This window comes from Staurois parvus, unplaced genomic scaffold, assembly GCF_062004578.1.
Source record: "Staurois parvus isolate SC_StPar_1 unplaced genomic scaffold, SC_StPar_1.0 ptg000114l, whole genome shotgun sequence".
NCBI classification, from domain to species: Eukaryota; Metazoa; Chordata; class Amphibia; order Anura; family Ranidae; genus Staurois; species Staurois parvus.
Genome location: NW_028317910.1, coordinates 2,705,504 through 2,725,000, shown reverse-complemented (window position 1 = coordinate 2,725,000; position 19,497 = coordinate 2,705,504). Strand labels below are relative to the sequence as shown.

General features: G+C 42.7%; 1 protein-coding gene across 2 annotated transcripts in view; it reads left to right on the top strand.

The window, feature by feature from the left end:
* ARFGAP3 (ARF GTPase activating protein 3) overlaps positions 1 to 16,574 on the top strand; it is a 92,699-nt gene extending 76,125 nt beyond the window's left edge. For both annotated transcript variants that reach the window (XM_089671733.1, XM_089671732.1), the window contains 2 exons: positions 4,149 to 4,270; positions 12,168 to 16,574. In XM_089671733.1, coding sequence (XP_089527859.1) covers positions 4,149 to 4,270; positions 12,168 to 12,185 — 140 coding nt within the window. In that variant the 3' untranslated portion in view covers positions 12,186 to 16,574. The remainder of the gene's footprint in view (positions 1 to 4,148; positions 4,271 to 12,167) is intronic.
* Positions 16,575 to 19,497: the final 2,923 nt, after the last annotated feature.

Sequence of the window (19,497 nt, the reverse complement as noted above, 5' to 3'; positions counted from 1 at the left end):
CCTCTCTCTTTTTCTCGCGCCCTCTCTCTTTTTCTCGCGCCCTCTCTCTTTTTCTCGCGCCCTCTCTCTTTTTCTCGCGCCCTCTCTCTTTTTCTCGCGCCCTCTCTCTTTTTCTCGCGCCCTCTCTCTTTTTCTCGCGCTCTTTTTCTCGCGCCCTCTCTTTCCCGCGCCCTCTCTCTCTCTTTCCCGCGCCCTCTCTCTCTCTCTTTCTCGCGCCCCCTCTCTCTCTCTTTTTCTCGCCCCCTCTCTCTCTCTTTTTCTCGCGCCCTCTCTCTCTCTTTTTCTCGCGCCCTCTCTCTCTCTTTTTCTCGCGCCCTCTCTCTCTCTTTTTCTCGCGCCCTCTCTCTCTCTTTTTCTCGCGCCCTCTCTCTCTTTTTCTCGCGTCCCCTCTCTCTTTTTCTCGCGTCTCCTCTCTCTCTCTCTCTTTCTCGCGTCCCCTCTCTCTTTTTCTCGCGCTCTCTCTCCCGCGCGTTCTCTCTCTTTCGCGCGCGCGCGCTCTCTCTCTCTCTCTCTTCCGCGCGCTCTCTCTCTCTCTCTTCCGCGCTCTCTCTCTCTTCCGCGCTCTCTCTCTCTCTCTTTCGCGCTCTCTCTCTCTCTTCCGCGCTCGCTCTCTCTCTCTTCCGCGCTCGCTCTCTCTCTCTCTTCCGCGCTCGCGCTCTCTCTCTCTCTTTCGCGCTCGCTCTCTCTCTCTCTTTCGCGCTCGCTCTCTCTCTCTCTCTTTCGCGCTCGCTCTCTCTCTCTTTCGCGCTCGCTCTCTCTCTCTTTCGCGCTCTCTCTCTCTCTCTTTCGCGCTCGCTCTCTCTCTCTCTTTCGCGCTCGCTCTCTCTCTCTTTCGCGCTCGCTCTCTCTCTCTTTCGCGCTCGCTCTCTCTCTCTTCCGCGCTCGCTCTCTCTCTCTTTCGCGCTCGCTCTCTCTCTTTCGCGCGCTCTCTCTCTCTCTCTTTCGCGCGCTCTCTCTCTCTCTTTCGCGCGCTCTCTCTCTCTCTTTCGCGCGCTCTCTCTCTCTCTTTCGCGCGCTCTCTCTCTCTCTTTCGCGCGCTCTCTCTCTTTCGCGCTCTCTCTCTCTCTTTCGCGCTCGCTCTCTCTCTTTCGCTCTCGCTCTCTCTCTTTCGCTCGCGCTCTCTCTCTCTCTTTCGCTCTCTCTCTCTCTTTCGCTCGCGCTCGCTCTCTCTCTTTCGCTCGCGCTCGCTCTCTCTCTTTCGCTCGCGCTCGCTCTCTCTCTTTCGCTCGCGCTCGCTCTCTCTCTTTCGCTCGCGCGCGCTCTCTCTCTTTCGCTCGCGCGCGCTCTCTCTCTTTCGCTCGCGCGCGCTCTCGCTCGCTCTTTCGCGCTCGCGATTTCTCTCTCTCTCTATTTCTTTTTCTCAAAGCAACATATAGAATCAAATTGATGCAAACAGTCAAGTTTTATAGTCCTTCCAAAAACGTAAGGCCGTAAATTAGCCAGAAATTTTTTTTTCCCACAATGTATATATTTTCTAAAGTTCCTGGAGAATGTACAAAGGGCTAAAGTCCCATATAGATCGTCTGTTCCTCATATATGGCAGATATGTGTTCCTATTAAAATGGCTGAAAAGCCATCTGATGGTGCTCCATATATAATAAATGCTAACAAAGGTCCAGAGGAGGGTGTAACATCAAGTAGTCATAACAGATCAGGCTTTGGTTATCACCCCAGTCCAATGTACTCATGCAGTGGGTGATCGGTGTTGGTTTCTCTCTCGCCCACCATTAGATAGTAATTCAACACGTAGATACAGGAAGAGCCCATAATAAGCAAATCATAATGCCAAGTCCTTTCGACATCTCAGAGCAGAGACAGACCTCCAAATACTGCCAAATTTGCTTGCTTATAAAAATGGCTGCATCATGCACATAATATTGTACTTATCAGTCCTGGTACATGGTATAGTCTGCCTCTGATGCAGCTGGTCTAATCTGACAAAACCAGTCAATGACTCACCTATTCCTCAGCATACGTATTTGTAATTTAAAATGGCCACCACAGATGTGGCTATGTGCAACATCACATGCGCAATGATGTTGTGCACCTAACGTGGTGACATCACCCGCACGATGCCCACCACACCCCCAGTGCCATTTTAGTAGATCTCAACAGCTCTCCTGATAATGCCAACGGGCCTAGCGGTGCATAATCCACTTCTCAGGAAAAAAAATTCTTCCAGGGGGTTTGTTGATACTACAAGGAAGTAAAGGTTAAACCCAAATGGTGGGGGTTTTTTTTGTTTTTTTCTTGTTTTTTTGGGGTTTTTTTTTTAAATGTAGTTTGCTTGTGTGTGTATATATAGAAAAAATTTGAAGATTTTCATATAACCACTTCTGCTTGTGTATATCATCAAAAAATCCTGATTTTTCTCCTTTATATTATAACACACACCCATAGTGTTTGACCTTGAGGATTGGGGTATTTTCGTGAACCTTAGTGACTTCTGTGAACTTTGAGAATTTACTACTCTGCTGTGCCTACTACTAAAGAGAGAGTTATTTTACTGATTGTTAACAATATGTACAGTAAATACTTGACTGTCTGTACCCTGGCCACAGGTTCACATTAAGTGCAATGCCCAATGTAGTTATTTTTCTACAGAACCCCTCTTGGGGTTGAAGAATGCCAGCAAGGTTTTTCCCCAAGATCCATTGATCAGGGATATTCACTGCCACCCTTGATTACAAAATTCTTGATAAGGGTAACATTCATTTTATGCCTGTGACAAGCTTAAAGTGAATCGGTCAGCCATTTCAGTCCTGCCTAAGAGCAGGCACCGCGAGAAGTTTGCCATTACCTTTGATAGCCAGACCAACCCTTCTCTGTGTGCCACATTAGCCCCGCTTTGAGGGGCCCACAAAGTGCCTTCTCCTTGTCCAATGAGGTGCACCTTCACTGGAGGCAGTGACAGCAGTTGGTAGAGGAACATGGAGAAATCAGACCTTTTATAGCCAAGTGAAACTACTTTTGACCCAGAGGAGGGTTTTTTTATCTTACACTGCTCTTAGGCAGGATTTTGAAAGTTTCAAATGGCTTGAGAGGTTAGTTAAGAGAGTATTGTACCCAGTTTGTGGCGGGTTTATACTTTATCTCCATAGTCTGATCACCCCTCAGGCAAATGCCTCAAGCATTTGTTTGCACCTCAGCTTTTCTTCGTTGTACTAGTCAATATGAATATCAAAACTGCTCAGAAATATCCAGAAGCACACTGTGCTTGACTTTCTCTTAATTTTTACTGTCAACCTCTCCTTTTGTGTCTTGTGGCAAAATAGATTCTTCAAGTCAAAAGCTGGGTATGCATGTAATGTTTTTTGTTTTTCCCAAGTAGGTTCAGCGGAAAAATGTTCAGATCCATGCATCCGCATCGGCATTGTGGATGCAGGAATCTCCCCCACTGCACTATTGTATTCTGACAGCAGAATCACCCTCCTCCCATCAGAATACACAAATCAGCACTGCAGCCTCTGTTGAACAGAGAGGTGTACACATGTACCGAAAGTTCGACGGTTTCTCCTGAATCGTCTGACTTTTGGTACTTGTATACCCAGTTTAAAGCTGAGTTCCAGCTGAAGAAAAAAAAAAATCAGCAGCTGCAAAAACTGTAGCTGCTGACTTTTAAAATACAGCCACTTACCTGTCCCTTGGTCCAGTGTTGTCCTAACCAGTGCTGGTTTCACCGGCCGTGTTCTCTACCCGGCTCCAGCATCTTTAGTGTGGACACCCGGCTGTGACAGCTTGCGGCTTCACAGCTGGGTGCCCACTGCACATGCTTGAAAAGCGCTGAACTTTGTGAATGGGCCCCGTAGTCTTCTGGGACCTGTCACGTGTCCCAGAAGACTACGGAGAGGGAGGACAACCTTTGCTTCCGATTGCCTAGGCGATTGCAGTGGAAGTGGGAGCAGGTACCTGTCAAATTCGGGTACCCGGTCCCTAAAGGTGCCAATCCTTAATGGGGAGTGGGGGACAAAGCATTAAAGGCGAACTTTCCCTTTTGGGTGGAATTCCGCTTTAAGTCTACGCCCCCTTTTTCTTTTGCACTGTCCTAGTTATTAGCTTTGGTCAGTGTAATGTTAAACAGATTGGTTCAGTTCAATTTTGTGTATGTAGAATTGTTTGTAAGAATTTTTTTTTTTGTTTTCCTTCAGCAAATTACAGCCTGTCAAATGTTCTACCTTCTGCCCCGGATATGGCGAATTTCAAACAAGGTGTGAAATCGGTAGCGGGGAGGCTTTCCGTACTGGCCAACGGGGTGATGACCACCATTCAGGTTCGAGTGTTTTTAAAAACATATATTTTTTATTACAAAGTTGCCATGAAGTATGTGGCCCCTTCTTAGTATATTGTCAGGGGAGAATAAATGATAAACTAAAGTGTAAAATAAAGAAGTCAGTACATTTCTGCAATACATACACAATACATACACATTTCCAAATGTTTTATCCCTTTAACCACTTATTACCCATGGTCCATATGTAAACGGCGTGGTCTTAAAGTGGTTAAAACAAGCTTGCAGCTGTGAAGCACCCCCTGTCGCCTCTAGCAAAAACACAAATGCAGATATGCACATTCCTGTAAACAGCAGCTGTATTACATGTGGGATATTGCCGTGAACGTCGGCATGAAAACAATAATTCTCTGGCTAGAATTATTAAATCTAAATTTATAACCTGTAAAAGATTTACATATGGACAATTTTGGACACCATTGTTTTTTGTGTTTCACTGTCACATTTTGAGGCTTGACATGATTGAGATCTAATTAGGCAACACAACCCCAACTTTGATGTTTTACCAAAAAATTTGTATTTATATTGTGTTTGTGTGCACTAAAATTTATTTTTGTGTATTTGTTCCTGAAAAATTGTGTTTGAGACTGTGCTGGGAGACACAGCAAACGTTTCGGCAATGGCAAGCATTGATTTGCCATCCTGGAGGAGTTGGACTGCCTGTGCAACCCCTGTAGGGTCCAGGTATCGCCTCATGCTACCAGTAGTGACACTGACCCTAGCCAAATGCAAAACTAGTGAAAAACAGTCAGAAAAGATGAGTAGGGAAAAAAAAAGTCAGTGGCCTCCACCTGTAAAATCATTCCTGTTTTGGGAATCGTCTCATTGTTTCCTATCTAGTGCACCCGTTGTTAATTTCATTAACACCAAAGTAGCTGAAACTGATTAACAACCCCCTCTGCTACTTAACTGATACTACAATCTGATTTAGAAATTGTTCCTTTTAATTTTTTGAGGTGTGTGTGTGTGTATATGTGTGTATATATGTGTGTGTGTGTGTATATATATATATATATATATATATATATATATATATATATATGTGTGTGTGTATGTATGTGTATATATATTATGTATGTATGTGTGTGTGTGTGTGTGTGTGTGTGTGTGTGTGTATATATATATATATATATATATATATATATATATATATATATATATATATATATATATAGTATGCCTAAGGTCATCAGCAGTAGCTCTGGATACAGAGATCATGAGGCAAGCCAGGTCAAATACAGGATAGCAGAACACAGCTTCATAAGAGCCGACAGCCACTCGATAATTCTCTTCAATTGTGCTGTGCTTTAAATAAGGCAGTTGGCATCGGGGCTGGACAGGGACGCACATAGATGGGCTGCAATAAGTGGACTTGCAGATCTTCAGGCCATGCGCCCAGTCTTCCTGATACTATGTTTTATACCTCCATCCTCCATGTGTTTTTAGACTATCTCCTGCTACACAGCATAGCACATTAGTCTAGGCACCCCTTGCATACTCTTTACCACTCCTGTAAAAGTAAATAATACATGACACTATTGTTTTCACTGAGAAACATTGTATTCACACAGAGAGTTTAGCTTGGCCATCCTCCAAACTCAACTCTATCCAAACTATCAAATTGCACTTTTTTTTGTTTTTTTTTCCTAACCCAGCCAGCTGCAGGCTGTGTCATTCCTCTCCCTGCAGCACACATAAACAAAGAGGCAGGATGCTAATGATGTCCATGCTCTTATATGGATACATGCCCATGTTAAGCCATTGGCAAAATATGGGAAAGTGCTCATAAATGGGCACGAACATCATCGGCATCCTGCCCCTCTGCTTACATGTGCTGCAGGAAGGGGAATGACCTGGCCTACAGCTGATTGTCAAAAAAGCACAATTTTATTATTTAGGTAGAGAAGAGTTTGGAGGTCTCTTAAGCTCATCTCTAATAGAGGGCATTACAGCAACGTGCAGTACACTGTGCACTGGATCTGTGTGAACTATATCATCTGGATGAAACTGGCTGTATGAAAGTTGTGTGCACCACATAAGACACAGCTGTTGTGATTTGCACCCATAGGGCATGTCAAAGACAGTCAAAGGACCTGTATCAACAGGTTTTGGTCCTGTCTGTTATCAGTTTGACATCGGTTTGAGATGTTTCTGAGATCATTCATTAACAGGTGCATTTCACCTGCAGTCGATTCTTCTTCTGACTTTTTTATTTAACCAATATTCTTTAAGTGGCTTTTGCACTCCAGTAGACTTGCATGAGAATGCGAAACCCACCTGAGGCGAACAAAAGCCCATCTGTACAGGTGTGAGCAGCTGAAGGATGTTTCACACTTCTGACTGACACACTTCCAGAGCTGAACACAGCAGAAGGAGTTTAGAAAACCGAGATGCAAGTTTCAGGGTGGCATTTACAAACCTGTTAATTATTCACCTTTATGTTGGTAAACTCCATCTTATGCTTACCTGAGATCTGTAAACTGACACTATCCACCACACTTTTACGTAGGCTGTGAATTTCTACATAGGTGTGGCTAGTCTATGAAACGTGTGTATGGCTTGTGTTCTTCAGCTAATACAACAGGAAAGGGCCCCACTATGCATGCAATATTCATCAATATGCTCAGGTGTTATCAAATATCAGGTCTCCTCTAATTAGCAGCTAAAATGCTTGGTAGCTCTCTAAATTTTGTGACTTTCCCATTTCTTTGCACTATTTTCCTTCTACTGTCAGGCTGAACCCAGTTGGGTGCCTGCTTCGTGGTTTATAGCAGCTACTCAAGTGGATGTTCAAACTCAAACCAGCTGGGAAAAAGTTGATGTTACTGTGAATAATGAGAATTACTTAGATTTTTACGGACGTCTTTTGTACTTGACTGTATTTTCATTGTCTTTGTATTATGGTATTTACAATTGTTTGATTGTGGCAGACATCTTAATAAAACATTGTTCTTATAACAAAAAAAATGCTTTATTAACTTGTTTTAGCAGGAGGGGGTTTTAACTTTGTTCTCCTGCCCCACACCCTTCTCAAACGTGTTCTGTAGCCAATTGAATTCTTTCAAGAAACGATTATTTGAACACCGGCTAGTAGACCCGTGGCAGATACTACACCACCAAGATATAAGCTTCACATTTCTCCTCCATTCATCAGTCATACAATTGTACAGACTACTTCTCTAGCCACCATGTCCAAGAGTGGAAACCAGTGACAGAAATTGGATCCGTAGTGTGGTCCGACTATTCTGATTTTCTTCACGCTTGAATTACTTCAAGTTTCTCAGTCTGACTGGACATGGCGTCTAATCAATACTCTTAACAGACCCTGCCTGCCACCCTGCAATCATGAACACTATTCGTAACTTTTTCTCAGGCCACAAATGCGACAACATATCTCTACAACTTCAGTGGGGAACCCTGAAAGCTGTGCTGCAAGGGGTTTTTGTTTTCTAGCACCATGCTGGGCTTAAAGAATGTTCAAAAGTTATCTTTGATACCTTCCACAAACTTAATATTCTGGATTCTCAACAAAAATCCTCCATACCACCTGACGTTTTGGCAGTGGTCTCCATCACTAGAGCTTCTCTTTACAATCTAGCTCACAAGCATTGCCAGGAGAAGATGTATTTGGGTAGATACTGCCATGGTGACAAATGTAGACTATCACATGCGTGACACACCCTTAAGAACACAAACCTCTATTCCCGCCATTAAAACCCCTAGAGGAGAACTCATCTCCTCTTCACCACTTTTCCTTGGCATATGTAAAGATTTTTTTTTTCTTCCCTATACAATCTCCCTTCCCCCTTAGAGACTGTGTGACCAATTGTCTTGGTGAAGACACTGGGCAATATGTGGAAAAGACAGCACTCCCCATCATAGACAAATCTACTGGTGAGGCTCTTGTAACTCTTATTTACTGAGAAGGAACTTCATCAGCAACCATCAGATTCACTCACACTGAAAAGAGTTTTTGCCTGGATGGAGTTACTCCTAAACTTTATAAAATCTATAAGTAATATCTCTCTTCTTTCTTACTGAATGTCTTCAACTCTATTACAGAAAACACCCCTTTTTCCATCCCAAACTCTTGAGGCCCATGTTGCGCTGACATAGACCTACTTCTCTGTTCTAATTACCAATCTCTCTTGTTGGAGTTGACTTCTCTCTGTGCCATGATAATTAAATCCCGGTTACAACCCCTCTCACAGCAGATCTACACAGACCAGGTGGGCATCCTGTAAGGTTGAGAAGCCTGGGAACAATAGTCTGAAAGCCCTCTTACTTGTCAACCATGCCCAGACCTCAAAGTCATTACTTTGCCTTCACTCTGGAAACGAAGAGAAGGCATTTGCGTGGGACAGTTGGCGGTTTCTCAAAAATATTAAGTCTGCTCGGAACTAGGTCCCAACCTTCTCCACAAAATCTTGGCTCTTCTCTCTACATCATATGCCGGAATGGCGCCCAATAGGGTTGCCCTATTTTTCCTCTTTTATATCTGCTGGCGACGAAACACCTAGCCAATGCCCTATATAATAACCCCTCCATTTTCAGTATCAGGGTAGGCCTTCAACATATTAAGCTCTTTATATTCGCAGATGACTTTGTAATGTATTTAACAGACCCCCAAATATCCACGTCCTCAATAATACGAGAATTTAAACAATTTGGCATATACGGCAATTTCAAAGTTAACTATTCCAAGCTGGAAATCCTGAGTATTTTTCTCTCCCTTTCCTAAGCCACTGCCCCTCTGCAAAACTTCCCCCTCAAACATTGCCCTTACGCTCGCAAATATATACAAATTAGCATCCCACCAGACCTCACACAATTATATACTTTAAACTATTCACCTCTGATTCAAAGGACCCTTAATACTTACCCATACGACCAAACAATTTACTTGTGGTTAAGTAGAAACAACATCTTGAAATTATCCCAAGATTTTTCCACACTTTTTTCAGAAAACTTCTATTACAGTACCTCACACTTTTTTTTTAAGCGATTTGGAAGGCTTTCGCCAAATTTGTTTGGGGTCAGTGCCACCCAAGACTGCAAAAGACTATCCAGTCCCTTCCAAGATCTAAAGGAGGTGCAGATGGCCATAACCCATCTCTGTAGCACACTTGCTCTGTTCTTGTCAGGCTAGTGGTCAAAAACCTGCAGTTGATTCTCCTGACCTTTTATTTAACTCCAATAGACTTGTATGGGAATTCAAAACCCACCTGAAGCCTTCTTGTCAGGCCTTCAAGTCCCCTCATGGATTTGAACCCATGCATAAGAATCCCCCAGCCTTGTCCTTGATGGTTACATGGCAGATTCTCAAAGGATGGGACAGGGCCTCCTCCAAGTTCTGCATATGACCTCCCCCCCCCCCCCCCCCGTTTGGAATCTGGAGTTTCCTCCTGGCTCTGGTTCAGACTAATTTTTTAGTCTGGGAGAAATCATGTCTTCACTGCTTAGCCCAGATCCTGAGCCTGGTATCCTTACTGCCTCTTCATTCCATCTTGATCCGAGAACCCCAATCCCATGGTTGGCATATCATTAACATGCATACTTCCTCATTCAAATAGAACATCCTTGTCTAAAGACCTGACACCTTTCTAAAACCCTTTTTACTCTCTGTTAATTACGATATCTCATGTTGGTACAGATGCCCAGTCTTTCTCCACCGCATCGAACATTGGGTATATGATAGATGTTGGCAGTTCTTAACCCTGTGCAGGAAAAATGTCCCATATTTGGTGGGCTTGCACTACCAATGCATTCTGAGATGAGGTCCTTAAAATTCAGGAGTCACTGATATAGTTATCTGCAACTCTCCTCACATGCTATTTCTCTCTATGATTTCTGACATTGCCAAGAATGTAAAAAAAAAAGGTGTCCTTAGACACTTTCTCACTGCAGCCTGTGCTATTATCCCACATAGTTACTACAGTACGGGAATGGGCCACTGAACTAAATCACGCATGGTGACACTTCTAGCCTAGAAAGCAGGATAGTACACTCAAGTGTGGGCCTCTTGGAAGGTGTTTAGAGAATCTCAGGAATTTAAGTACTTTATATAAGACTATTAGGATCCCATTGGATCCATCTTGTTGGCTACTCGCTATGGAAGTTTGTCCTTCTCTCCCCCCACCTTCATTTTTCCACTTTTTATGCTGTTGCTTCCCCTACCTCTATCTCCTAAGACACTCCCTGGTCTTTCCACGTCTTGCTCCATCCCCCTCTCTTCCAGTCTTCTGTCTTTTCCTATCCTTCCCTTTTACTCTCTCCTTTGAGTCAACTCCCATTTACAATGTGTTCTCTCTGATATGCTAAGAGTGGTATCTTCCTTCATGAGCTTGCCTGTACATATTTGACTTACCTAACCCACATAAATATTCCTAGGTCCTAAAGCCGGCCATAGATGGTTCGAATCTCAGGTAGTTCAGATGGGACTGGCTGAAATTCGAACCATGTATGAGCAGGCTGATAAGTTGATCCATCGATTAACTTGGGTACAACCAGCTTGCTTGGTTTCTAGCATGCAATTATTGCCAGCAGCTATAGCCCCTAGCAATATTCACTGTATTCGCCCAGGAGGGATGGTACCCCCATCAACACAGTCAGTGCAGGAAAGAAAATCGCATCTTCTTTGGCCTGCCTAAGTCTCCTAAGTTCACCTATAAGAGACCACTTGCTTTTTCCATGTTCTACCCTGTATAACCTACCCTAGGGAAGATGTACTGTAAACATCATCCTTTTGTACATACAAACAAATTTTAGGTACAGTTGTATATGTATTTTTTTTTTTTTTATCTTCAGGAAATATACTAAAATTCCATCTAACTAAAGTTAGAACTAAAAATGGTTATTAAATTGTATTTAAAGCCAAAACTGTTTTTTGATCCAAACAAAGTGTGTCACACAGGTGTGTAAAATATTTTCTTTTATTAATTAACCACTTCAGCCCTGGAAGGTTCCCCCCCCCCCCCTTCCTGACCAGGCCATTTTTGCTGTTCAGCGCTGCATTATTTCAGCTGGTAATTGCGCGGTCATGCAATGCTGTACCCAAACAAAATTAATGTCCTTTTTTCACACAAGTAGAGCTTTTTTTGGTGGCATTTGATCACAACTGGCTTTTTATTTTTTGTGATATAAACAAAAAAAGACCAAAATGATATTTTCTACCTTCTGTTATAAAAAAAAATCCAATAAACTCAAATTTGGTGAAAAATTTAGGTCAAAATGTATTTTGCTACATGTCTTTGGTTAAAAAAAAAATCTCAATATGTGTATATTAGTTTGTGTGAAAGTTATAGCGTCTACAAACTATTGTGTATTGCAATTTACACAGGTTTTACTTTCTGACTGCCCACTGCATTTTTTGAGGTGCTAAAATGCCTGAGGGGGGCCCTGTGTTAGTACAGCCAGAGCAATGTACCAGTACGTTGCTCTGTATGTAGCTGCCACCAGTCCGCAGTACAAATACTGTGGGCGGTTGGCAAGTGGTTAAAAAAACAACTGTGTGAAACCCTGTTCTATGCTGTGAAAGGATCCTTATTCTGTTTGGAAGCGGTGGTTTCTGCAGAGATCAGACGCATCCCTGCTAACTCTGAGCTAGAAGTCTCCAATCAGCGGGAGGCATTAACTTTGCTGATTGCAGAGCTAAAAGTCTGACCCAGCAGGGCAGACCTCTGTAGAGAGACCACTGTTTTCACATAGAGAACAAGGGTTCTTCTTTACCGCATGATGGCTGGGGGACAGGCATTTCTACTGCTTTATAAAGAAAATAAACTGCAACACTTTCCACATCCTTTTTTTTTTTTTTTTTTTATTCTGAAAGTTCAGATGGAATTTAATGATCTGCTATTAAATGTCAGATATTCTTTTTCAGGACCGATATGGATCTTAACAGCTTAAACTACCACATTGGGCATGAGGACAGGACATTCACATCATGTGCCAGGAAACAGGGACTCTTTAATTTCCCACCAGGTTAAAGGGAAACCTACACTGTTTTATTGTGCCTTTTATTTCAGATGCGTACAACGTGGGGATCCAGCAGTCTGTTCCCTTCGTCTTGTGGATTTTTGGGTTTATAGGTTTCACCAGCATCGAGTGAGAATTGCATCCTCTTTTAAGGCCTCTACGCTACTACAGGGTTTTAAGCTTGGTGTACGGAAGAGCATGAAGTGAAGGCAAATCATACTGGACTGCTATAGCTTATTCTTTATTATTGTATGTTATAGGCCACTATGGATATCCAGGCTATAAAAATGGACACCAAAGAATAGAACTTCTTTTCTCTTTAACGTCTGCATGGCAGAATATCTTTTTTGTGCTAATAATTTAATGTTGCTATTTATCTTGTATCTGTAATCAATAGTTTATAATCTGTGTGCAGTCTTTGTTTTAAAAGTAACTACAAGTCCAGGCATTCTGGGTCTTATAGTTCCAAGACAACTTGAGGCACCTACAGTAAATAAAGGACACTAGTAAGTGATTAAGACCAAAAACCAAAGTTGCGTTGAATACTCAGGTATTAGTGCTTATCAGTAGAACACCTTGTTAATGTTTTTCTGATTAAAAATGGACCAATTACTAGCATCTTGCTGCGTGACAATCATTTTCCTCAATGTAATAATCAGTCAGTCTGTTCAGTTTTTCAATCTGTCTTTAAAGGATAAATTCCCTTTTGGAACATGTCACATGTTCCAGCTCCTGCCTCCGCTGCCCCGATCTCCTTCCTCCCCGCATCCTCTGTCAGAATTTAAAAACAGTGAGGCTCCACCCACATGGCCACATTATTCATTCACAGGGTTCTTTGAATAAATGAACTACTAAGTACTGTCAGCCGCCACGGCTGATGTCTTGTAGTTTTCAATGGATCACGGGGTTGCTGGTGAGTGCTCTCATAGTTTGATTCTTCCTGCAATGTAGTAACTGTCTGCCTGTGTGAGGTATGGGCAGATAGCTGTACTGAATGTCTGCTGGATGCTTGCATTGTACCCACCATCTGCTAATTGTGGGTGCAATGCCTTACAGGCTGCAAAGTAAATAAATAATAAATGTGCATTATTTTATCTACATAAAGATGTGCATTATTTTTATAAAAGGTGAATTTGGACTTTAACAGTGTATCTGTCATTATTAAAAAGGACATTCCATGGAAAATGTAAGGTCTGCTTTTCTTGTTGGTATTTAAAAGCGTTTGCGAGGGATTAAAAGAAAATATATGGAAGACACACAATGGCCGTTTGTCTATGGACACAGAGCTGGCTCGGGAGTGAGCCCACATGTGTGCCCCCATAGCAAACAGCTTGGTGTAGGGGCACTCAGCGGGAGCCAGGAGCAGTGGCAGGGGACCCAAGAAGAGGTGGTTTGGGGCTGCTCTTGGCAAAACCATTGCACAGAGCAGGTAAGTATAACATGTTCGTTAATTCAAAATAAAAAAAAACAAGGTTTACAGTCATTTCTAGGGGGTAGAGGAATAATAATAACATTTTCCCCCCTGCTGCTGCCCCCCTCTTCTTCTTTTTTTTTTCTGACATTGGGGTTGTGGGTGGTCCCTTGCCATCCTTGAATACAATACAGAACTATCAAGCCTGTATTGTACTTGAAGATGTTGGCCTGCCTCTGCAAGAGACCAGGCTTTGGGGGCCAATGGCACACAGAAAACTGTCAGTACTTGTAATTTCATAGGTTGCCCCAGTTTTTTGTTTGTTTTTTTTTTTAATTGTGATAGCTAGCGAGGGGAGAAGCAACCCCCCCAACCACCTCAACCCCCCCCCCCCCCCCCCTTTGCTGTCATTAGAGGCAGTGGAGTGTGCAGCGGCTGCAGGAGTGAGAACGTTGCATGTTCCACCCTAAAAATAGGTCTAACATGTTCCCAAAGGTGGACTTTAAGGGTTTATATGGTGTAAATAAGTTTCCAAAACGTAGAAGACTTTTAGACCAGCTTCATGTCTTTGTTATTGTAACAGATGGTTTGCATTGTGCTGTCCATTTTTTAATGGTACCTCAGTGACTGTATATTTCTTTGCACAAACCGGAACCAGTCAAGAGTTGCAGTGCATTAAAAAGACATAAAAGCTAAGTTTGTGTTTTTTCATGCCCTGTACTGCATAGGCAGCACATTAAATTAATAGGGTGCTTTAATGCTGAGCATAAGTGTGAAGAGTTCGAAGTAATAAAGTGGCATGAAAGCCTACATCTTTAATACTATTTTTCAGAGAAAGGAAGACTTTATTACCTTGTACGGGGCCCTATTGCAGTGGGATGCACCTCCTAGCTTGGAAAGGTAAATGCTGCAGCAAGTCAACAATGGTTGACTATCCTCATGACAGTGGGAGACAATTCATAAATACTGTTGTGTAAAGAGTTTGGGAGGAATAGAAACACTGTTGTGTCTCAAAAGATATAAAAAAGGCTATAAAACTCAACTGTTTTAGTGACCAGATTTGGAAGATATTCCTTTATTTGTGCAGATGACTGATATTACCTGGTACAGGAGCCAAGGGAAAAATTCTGCAACAGGAGCTCAAATGGCATTCAAATATTTTTGTTGTAGTAGGGGTTCATTTGTTATCAGGCTGTTATAGCTGTGTCCCTAGTGAGGGGATTTTGCCTCACTGGTGACTGATGCCACCTAGGCCATGAAGTAAGGGAAAAGTTCTCTGACAGGAACATAGACATATATAACACCTGGTAAAGGTCCCAACCACCTCCAACTCTTATTCAAATTTTGTTTATTCTTTTGCTTTAACGTGGACTGAAACCACCAGAACAAGTGCAAAATGCTGAGCCTCCTTGGAGCTTTTTGCTAGAATGTCCAAGTATGCAGAGCATATTAGCTCTTTATGTGCTATCACTTTCTGCACTGGTGTCCTTGCTTCCCTTCACAGCCAGTGCCTCTATCTTCACCTAGTCTTTTGCAGTTCAGGGTCTTTTGGTCACCTTAATTGGCTGGGTCATGATGATATAACTGCACATGTGCATGTCACTTACATCACCCTGGCACAAAATTGTGCCGAGACTGTACACTGAGCTGCACATGGTTGGCTTTGGGTGCACTTACAGAAAAGACAGGCGGTTATGGCAGATGTTTCTACCTGCCTGTCAGCACTTGTTAGGTCTTTACTTCTATTTAACAAGCAGCTTGTTTTACAGCTTTCCACACTATTGGTCATATGTTGCATTGCAGGAATTTAAAAGCTTGTAGTTGCAAAAAGTACATGAGCTGCTTTTGAGCTACAAGCTTTAAGCCATTTTGGCCCCAATAGGGTTCAATTGGAGCACCTAAAAGTGTGTGAAATATGTATATCACATGTTTTTTTCCCACTAGTAACTAACTTTCCACTGGCTAGAATTTTATATTACAAAAAACAACAAAAACACATGCTTCAGACATGTAAAATGCCCAAGAAAAAGCCAGCAAAATGACTTAAAATGCTCAGCTCAAATGTCAATGTAGCTTAAGGCCTTGTTCACATTGCTTAGTGGGAACGTGGGTTCCTGCTAGCAATTGTAAAAGCACAGTTCACACTGCGTGTCACGCATAGAGCAGCCTATTCACTTGAATGGGCTACCCTATGCATGTTTGTCATGCCAAAGAAGCTCTGAGACCAATGTTTGGCCCCGAGTTAGGCGTGATTTTACAGAAGTGTTTTGCGGTGCATTATTTGCAGCAAAATCGTCCTGCATTTTTGGGTTGTCATTTAAGATGACATGGAATGGCATTGTGCATTTTGCCATGATTTGTATTCATGGGTAGAATCTTGCCGATTCTGCCTGTGACTCCTAATAGCCCATATGTGAACTGGGCCCGAGTTGTGCATCTTTGTGTTGTGATAAGTCACTCTGTATTGTTAAATGCTTTTAGAGGGTTTGTGTGCAAACAAAAATAGTTTTCTGTTGGAAATTGAGAAAAAAGGATTTAAAAAATAAGTTTGCTCCCATTTATGAAGTTCTATTACATAATGCTAATTTCAGACTATAAATTTAAGAGTTTATTAAATTGATTGGAATTTAATAGAAAGATACTGGAGATAGGGTTTGAGTCATGTTTAGGAAAATAAGATTTTATATTGCGCATATAAAATGCTGTGTTTTAGACAGCATGATCTACATTGTCAGATACTATGCAATTTTAGAAGAGAGTTCTGAACCTGTAAAGCACATGCTATTTTTTTTTTGTTTCCTCTCTGTATATTTTTGTCTAGTTTGTAAATCTGACAATAGATGGACAACTTTTGTTAATAATTTGTATTCCGCAATAAACTTGACATTGCAACAGAAAAAATGTGCTTTTTTTGCTGGGTGTTTGTGTCTGTGTGAATTTTTTATTGTGTGTATTTAAGTCCTTTAGTCTAACAACATTAAGCTACTACCTTGCAATTATTAACAGAGTGGTCAGTGTGCTCTGTACATTCAGTTGGCTGCCTATCAGGTCTATCAGTTCAACAGATAACTGAAGAAGCTCCCACTTCAGGCTGACTACAATTTGCTAATTGCAGTGGCTTAGCATTGTTGGCCTGCAACAGGAAGCGTGGTTATTGACAGGTTCTCTAGGTAAAAAGATTTTAAACAAATTTACAAACAAAAATTTGCTTATAAAGACTGCATACAGTGAGGCATAATGTCAAACATTTTGAACGTTCGATTTAGTGTATACTTCTGTATAAGTATAGTTCTACCCTAATATTAAAATTATTTAATTTATATTTACACATAAATATTCCTCTATTTAATACAAATATCTTATTCATACAGTACAGGACAGAGGCTGTTAGCTTCAGGGGTGATTGGATGCTTGCAAAGCTTTTGGACGTGGCCTCTTCGGGTGTACCTGTAACCCTACCCCTTCTCGTGAGTCCTCAGTTGTGTGGATTTTATGTTTTTTTTTGTTTTTTTCTCTAATCTCTGGTAGGACTCGGACCTCTTCTTCTTTATGCAACAGTTTCAATGCTTAACGAGATCTTTTTTACTTAGAAAATCTTCAACTCATCATTGTGCATCTGGATTGGCTCCACCTCAGTATAACCTTTTTGGAAAACTGTGCCTGGATCCCATGCTATGGAGATGGCCTGTACTGTTGCTTCAGATACTGGAACCTGCTTGGTGCTCACAAGGTGTTTTACAGGTCCAGGGCTGTGATCCATTCATGTGGTTTGCAGACCCAGAAGACCAATTTGAGGCTATGCCCACTGTGACGGGCAAAGCCTACAGCCATACATTTAGACATGGAAGGGTAAGACAGTTATTTTCTGGTTTCTTGTACTTTTTACTGTATGAGGCTTAAAATAGAAGTGCAGGAATAAAAAAAATATATACATACTCATCATGAATCGCAATCAATATAACATTAATCACAGCAGTTCTCCACACTTTTAAAAGTTCATAGTCTTCCACCAATTGGTGGTGAAAAGTACACCAAATCCCAAATGGTCAGTGAGATGTTTTCCTCTGGGTCAAATAGCTCACAGATTTACTCCTCCACCTCCTTGTGATACATATGTGACATGAGTGTATAGGATGTATGGATGAGAAGTGATTGACACTCAACTATCATAATGCTAACGATTATAACCATTAGATGGGTAACTGGAGTTCAAAATAACATGTTGGAAGTGTACATTAAACCAGTTAAAAACGAGATGTGGCTGATATTCACCAGATGTGCATTCCATCAAAATAGGTAACTACGCGTGATGGCACAGCCGACTCTAACTACTCCGCAGAATCATACATGACGTTATATAACCAGGAGATACTGCGCATGGCAGTAGATAAGGACATTCCAAACTATGTATATAAAAGACGGGGGATTCTAGGGGAATTTGGGACTCATTGAAGATGCGGCAGACGTGCCTTCCGGTGATTTCCCGGATTCCCCTTTGCTGACTGTTGGAGTCCCCCAGCCACTGGGCAGTGGGTGATGCTACAATATCCGGTGATGTATTGATGCTTTATTCTTGCTATAATATGATCTAAATATGATTTGCAATTCTTATGTTATTATACTAACAACTTATTCAATAAATCATGTTTTGCTTTAATATTTATTAAGCCTAATCCGTGTATTAGTGAGCGATTTGTAGTAGTGTTAAAAACACTTTGGTTTTGAGGCAAAACACTCCTCCTCCGAGTAGCAGATCGATCACCCTTTGTGCTCAGTGAACCACTTCCCCTCAGGATACAACACTCACCGCAAGCTAATGATTGTCAAATAAATGATGGGCAAACAGCACTTTGGACAGATCCACCTAAATAGATGATCGAATAAAAGTCTTCTATCCCTACAGCGGTACTTTAAAAGTTCAAGATAAGGGAACAAAGCAACACACATAGCGCATTCCCATATAACAAATTTATTACATGTTAATTCCATTAAAAACTCACAAACGGGGGCGCTCGTGAGCAGCAACCAAGATGGCTGCTTTGTAAATTGACTCCTCGGCCGCCGGACACATCGGCCAATTTTCTCTCCTCAGGGGGGGTCCCCCTGTTTCCTCCCTGGCCCCCTGTGTCTCTGGTGCCCTGATGGGCAAAAAAACGCCGGCCGCCCGTGCCTCCAGCTCCCGGCAGGCTGCTCCGGAGTTTGCGGCCTACCCGCCGGAGATCGCGGCTGAAGCCGGGGCCTCGATTTTGGGCCGGCCGCCGCGGACTTCCAGGACCCCGGCCACGGGTTCGCGGCTCCCGCCCGGGACTTCAGATGGAGCCCCAGCCGCGATTTTGGGTCCCCCGCTGTCACCATCCATAGGTGGGTCGGACCCTGGCAGTGTAGAGGACCCGGGACCAGAGCCATCCCTGCAGTCTCCCATCCCATCTCTGCGGGATGCTGAGCTCCTGCGCCGATTCCAATGTATGCTGCAGTCCGAGTTGTCCTCCGCTACCTCCAAGCTGGCCGACCGTCTTTCGCAGGAGATTCGCGAGTTGGGCAACCGGACAAACGACCTCGAAGATAAGATGGACGCTGCGGCCACGGTCATGGAAAATCACGAACAGGATTTGTGCGACCTCAAGAAAGAATTGGCGGACGCGCTGCTACGGCTTGAGGATTTCGAAAATCGTTCCCGCCGTGGCAATCTGCGGTTAAGGGGTATCCCGGAAACGGTCGCGGATCTTACTTCCACTGCTACAGCTCTGTTTCAGGAGCTGACACCCGCTGTTCCCATTGACCGGCTTGAATTTGACCGCATACATCGTACGTTGGGCCCCAGACG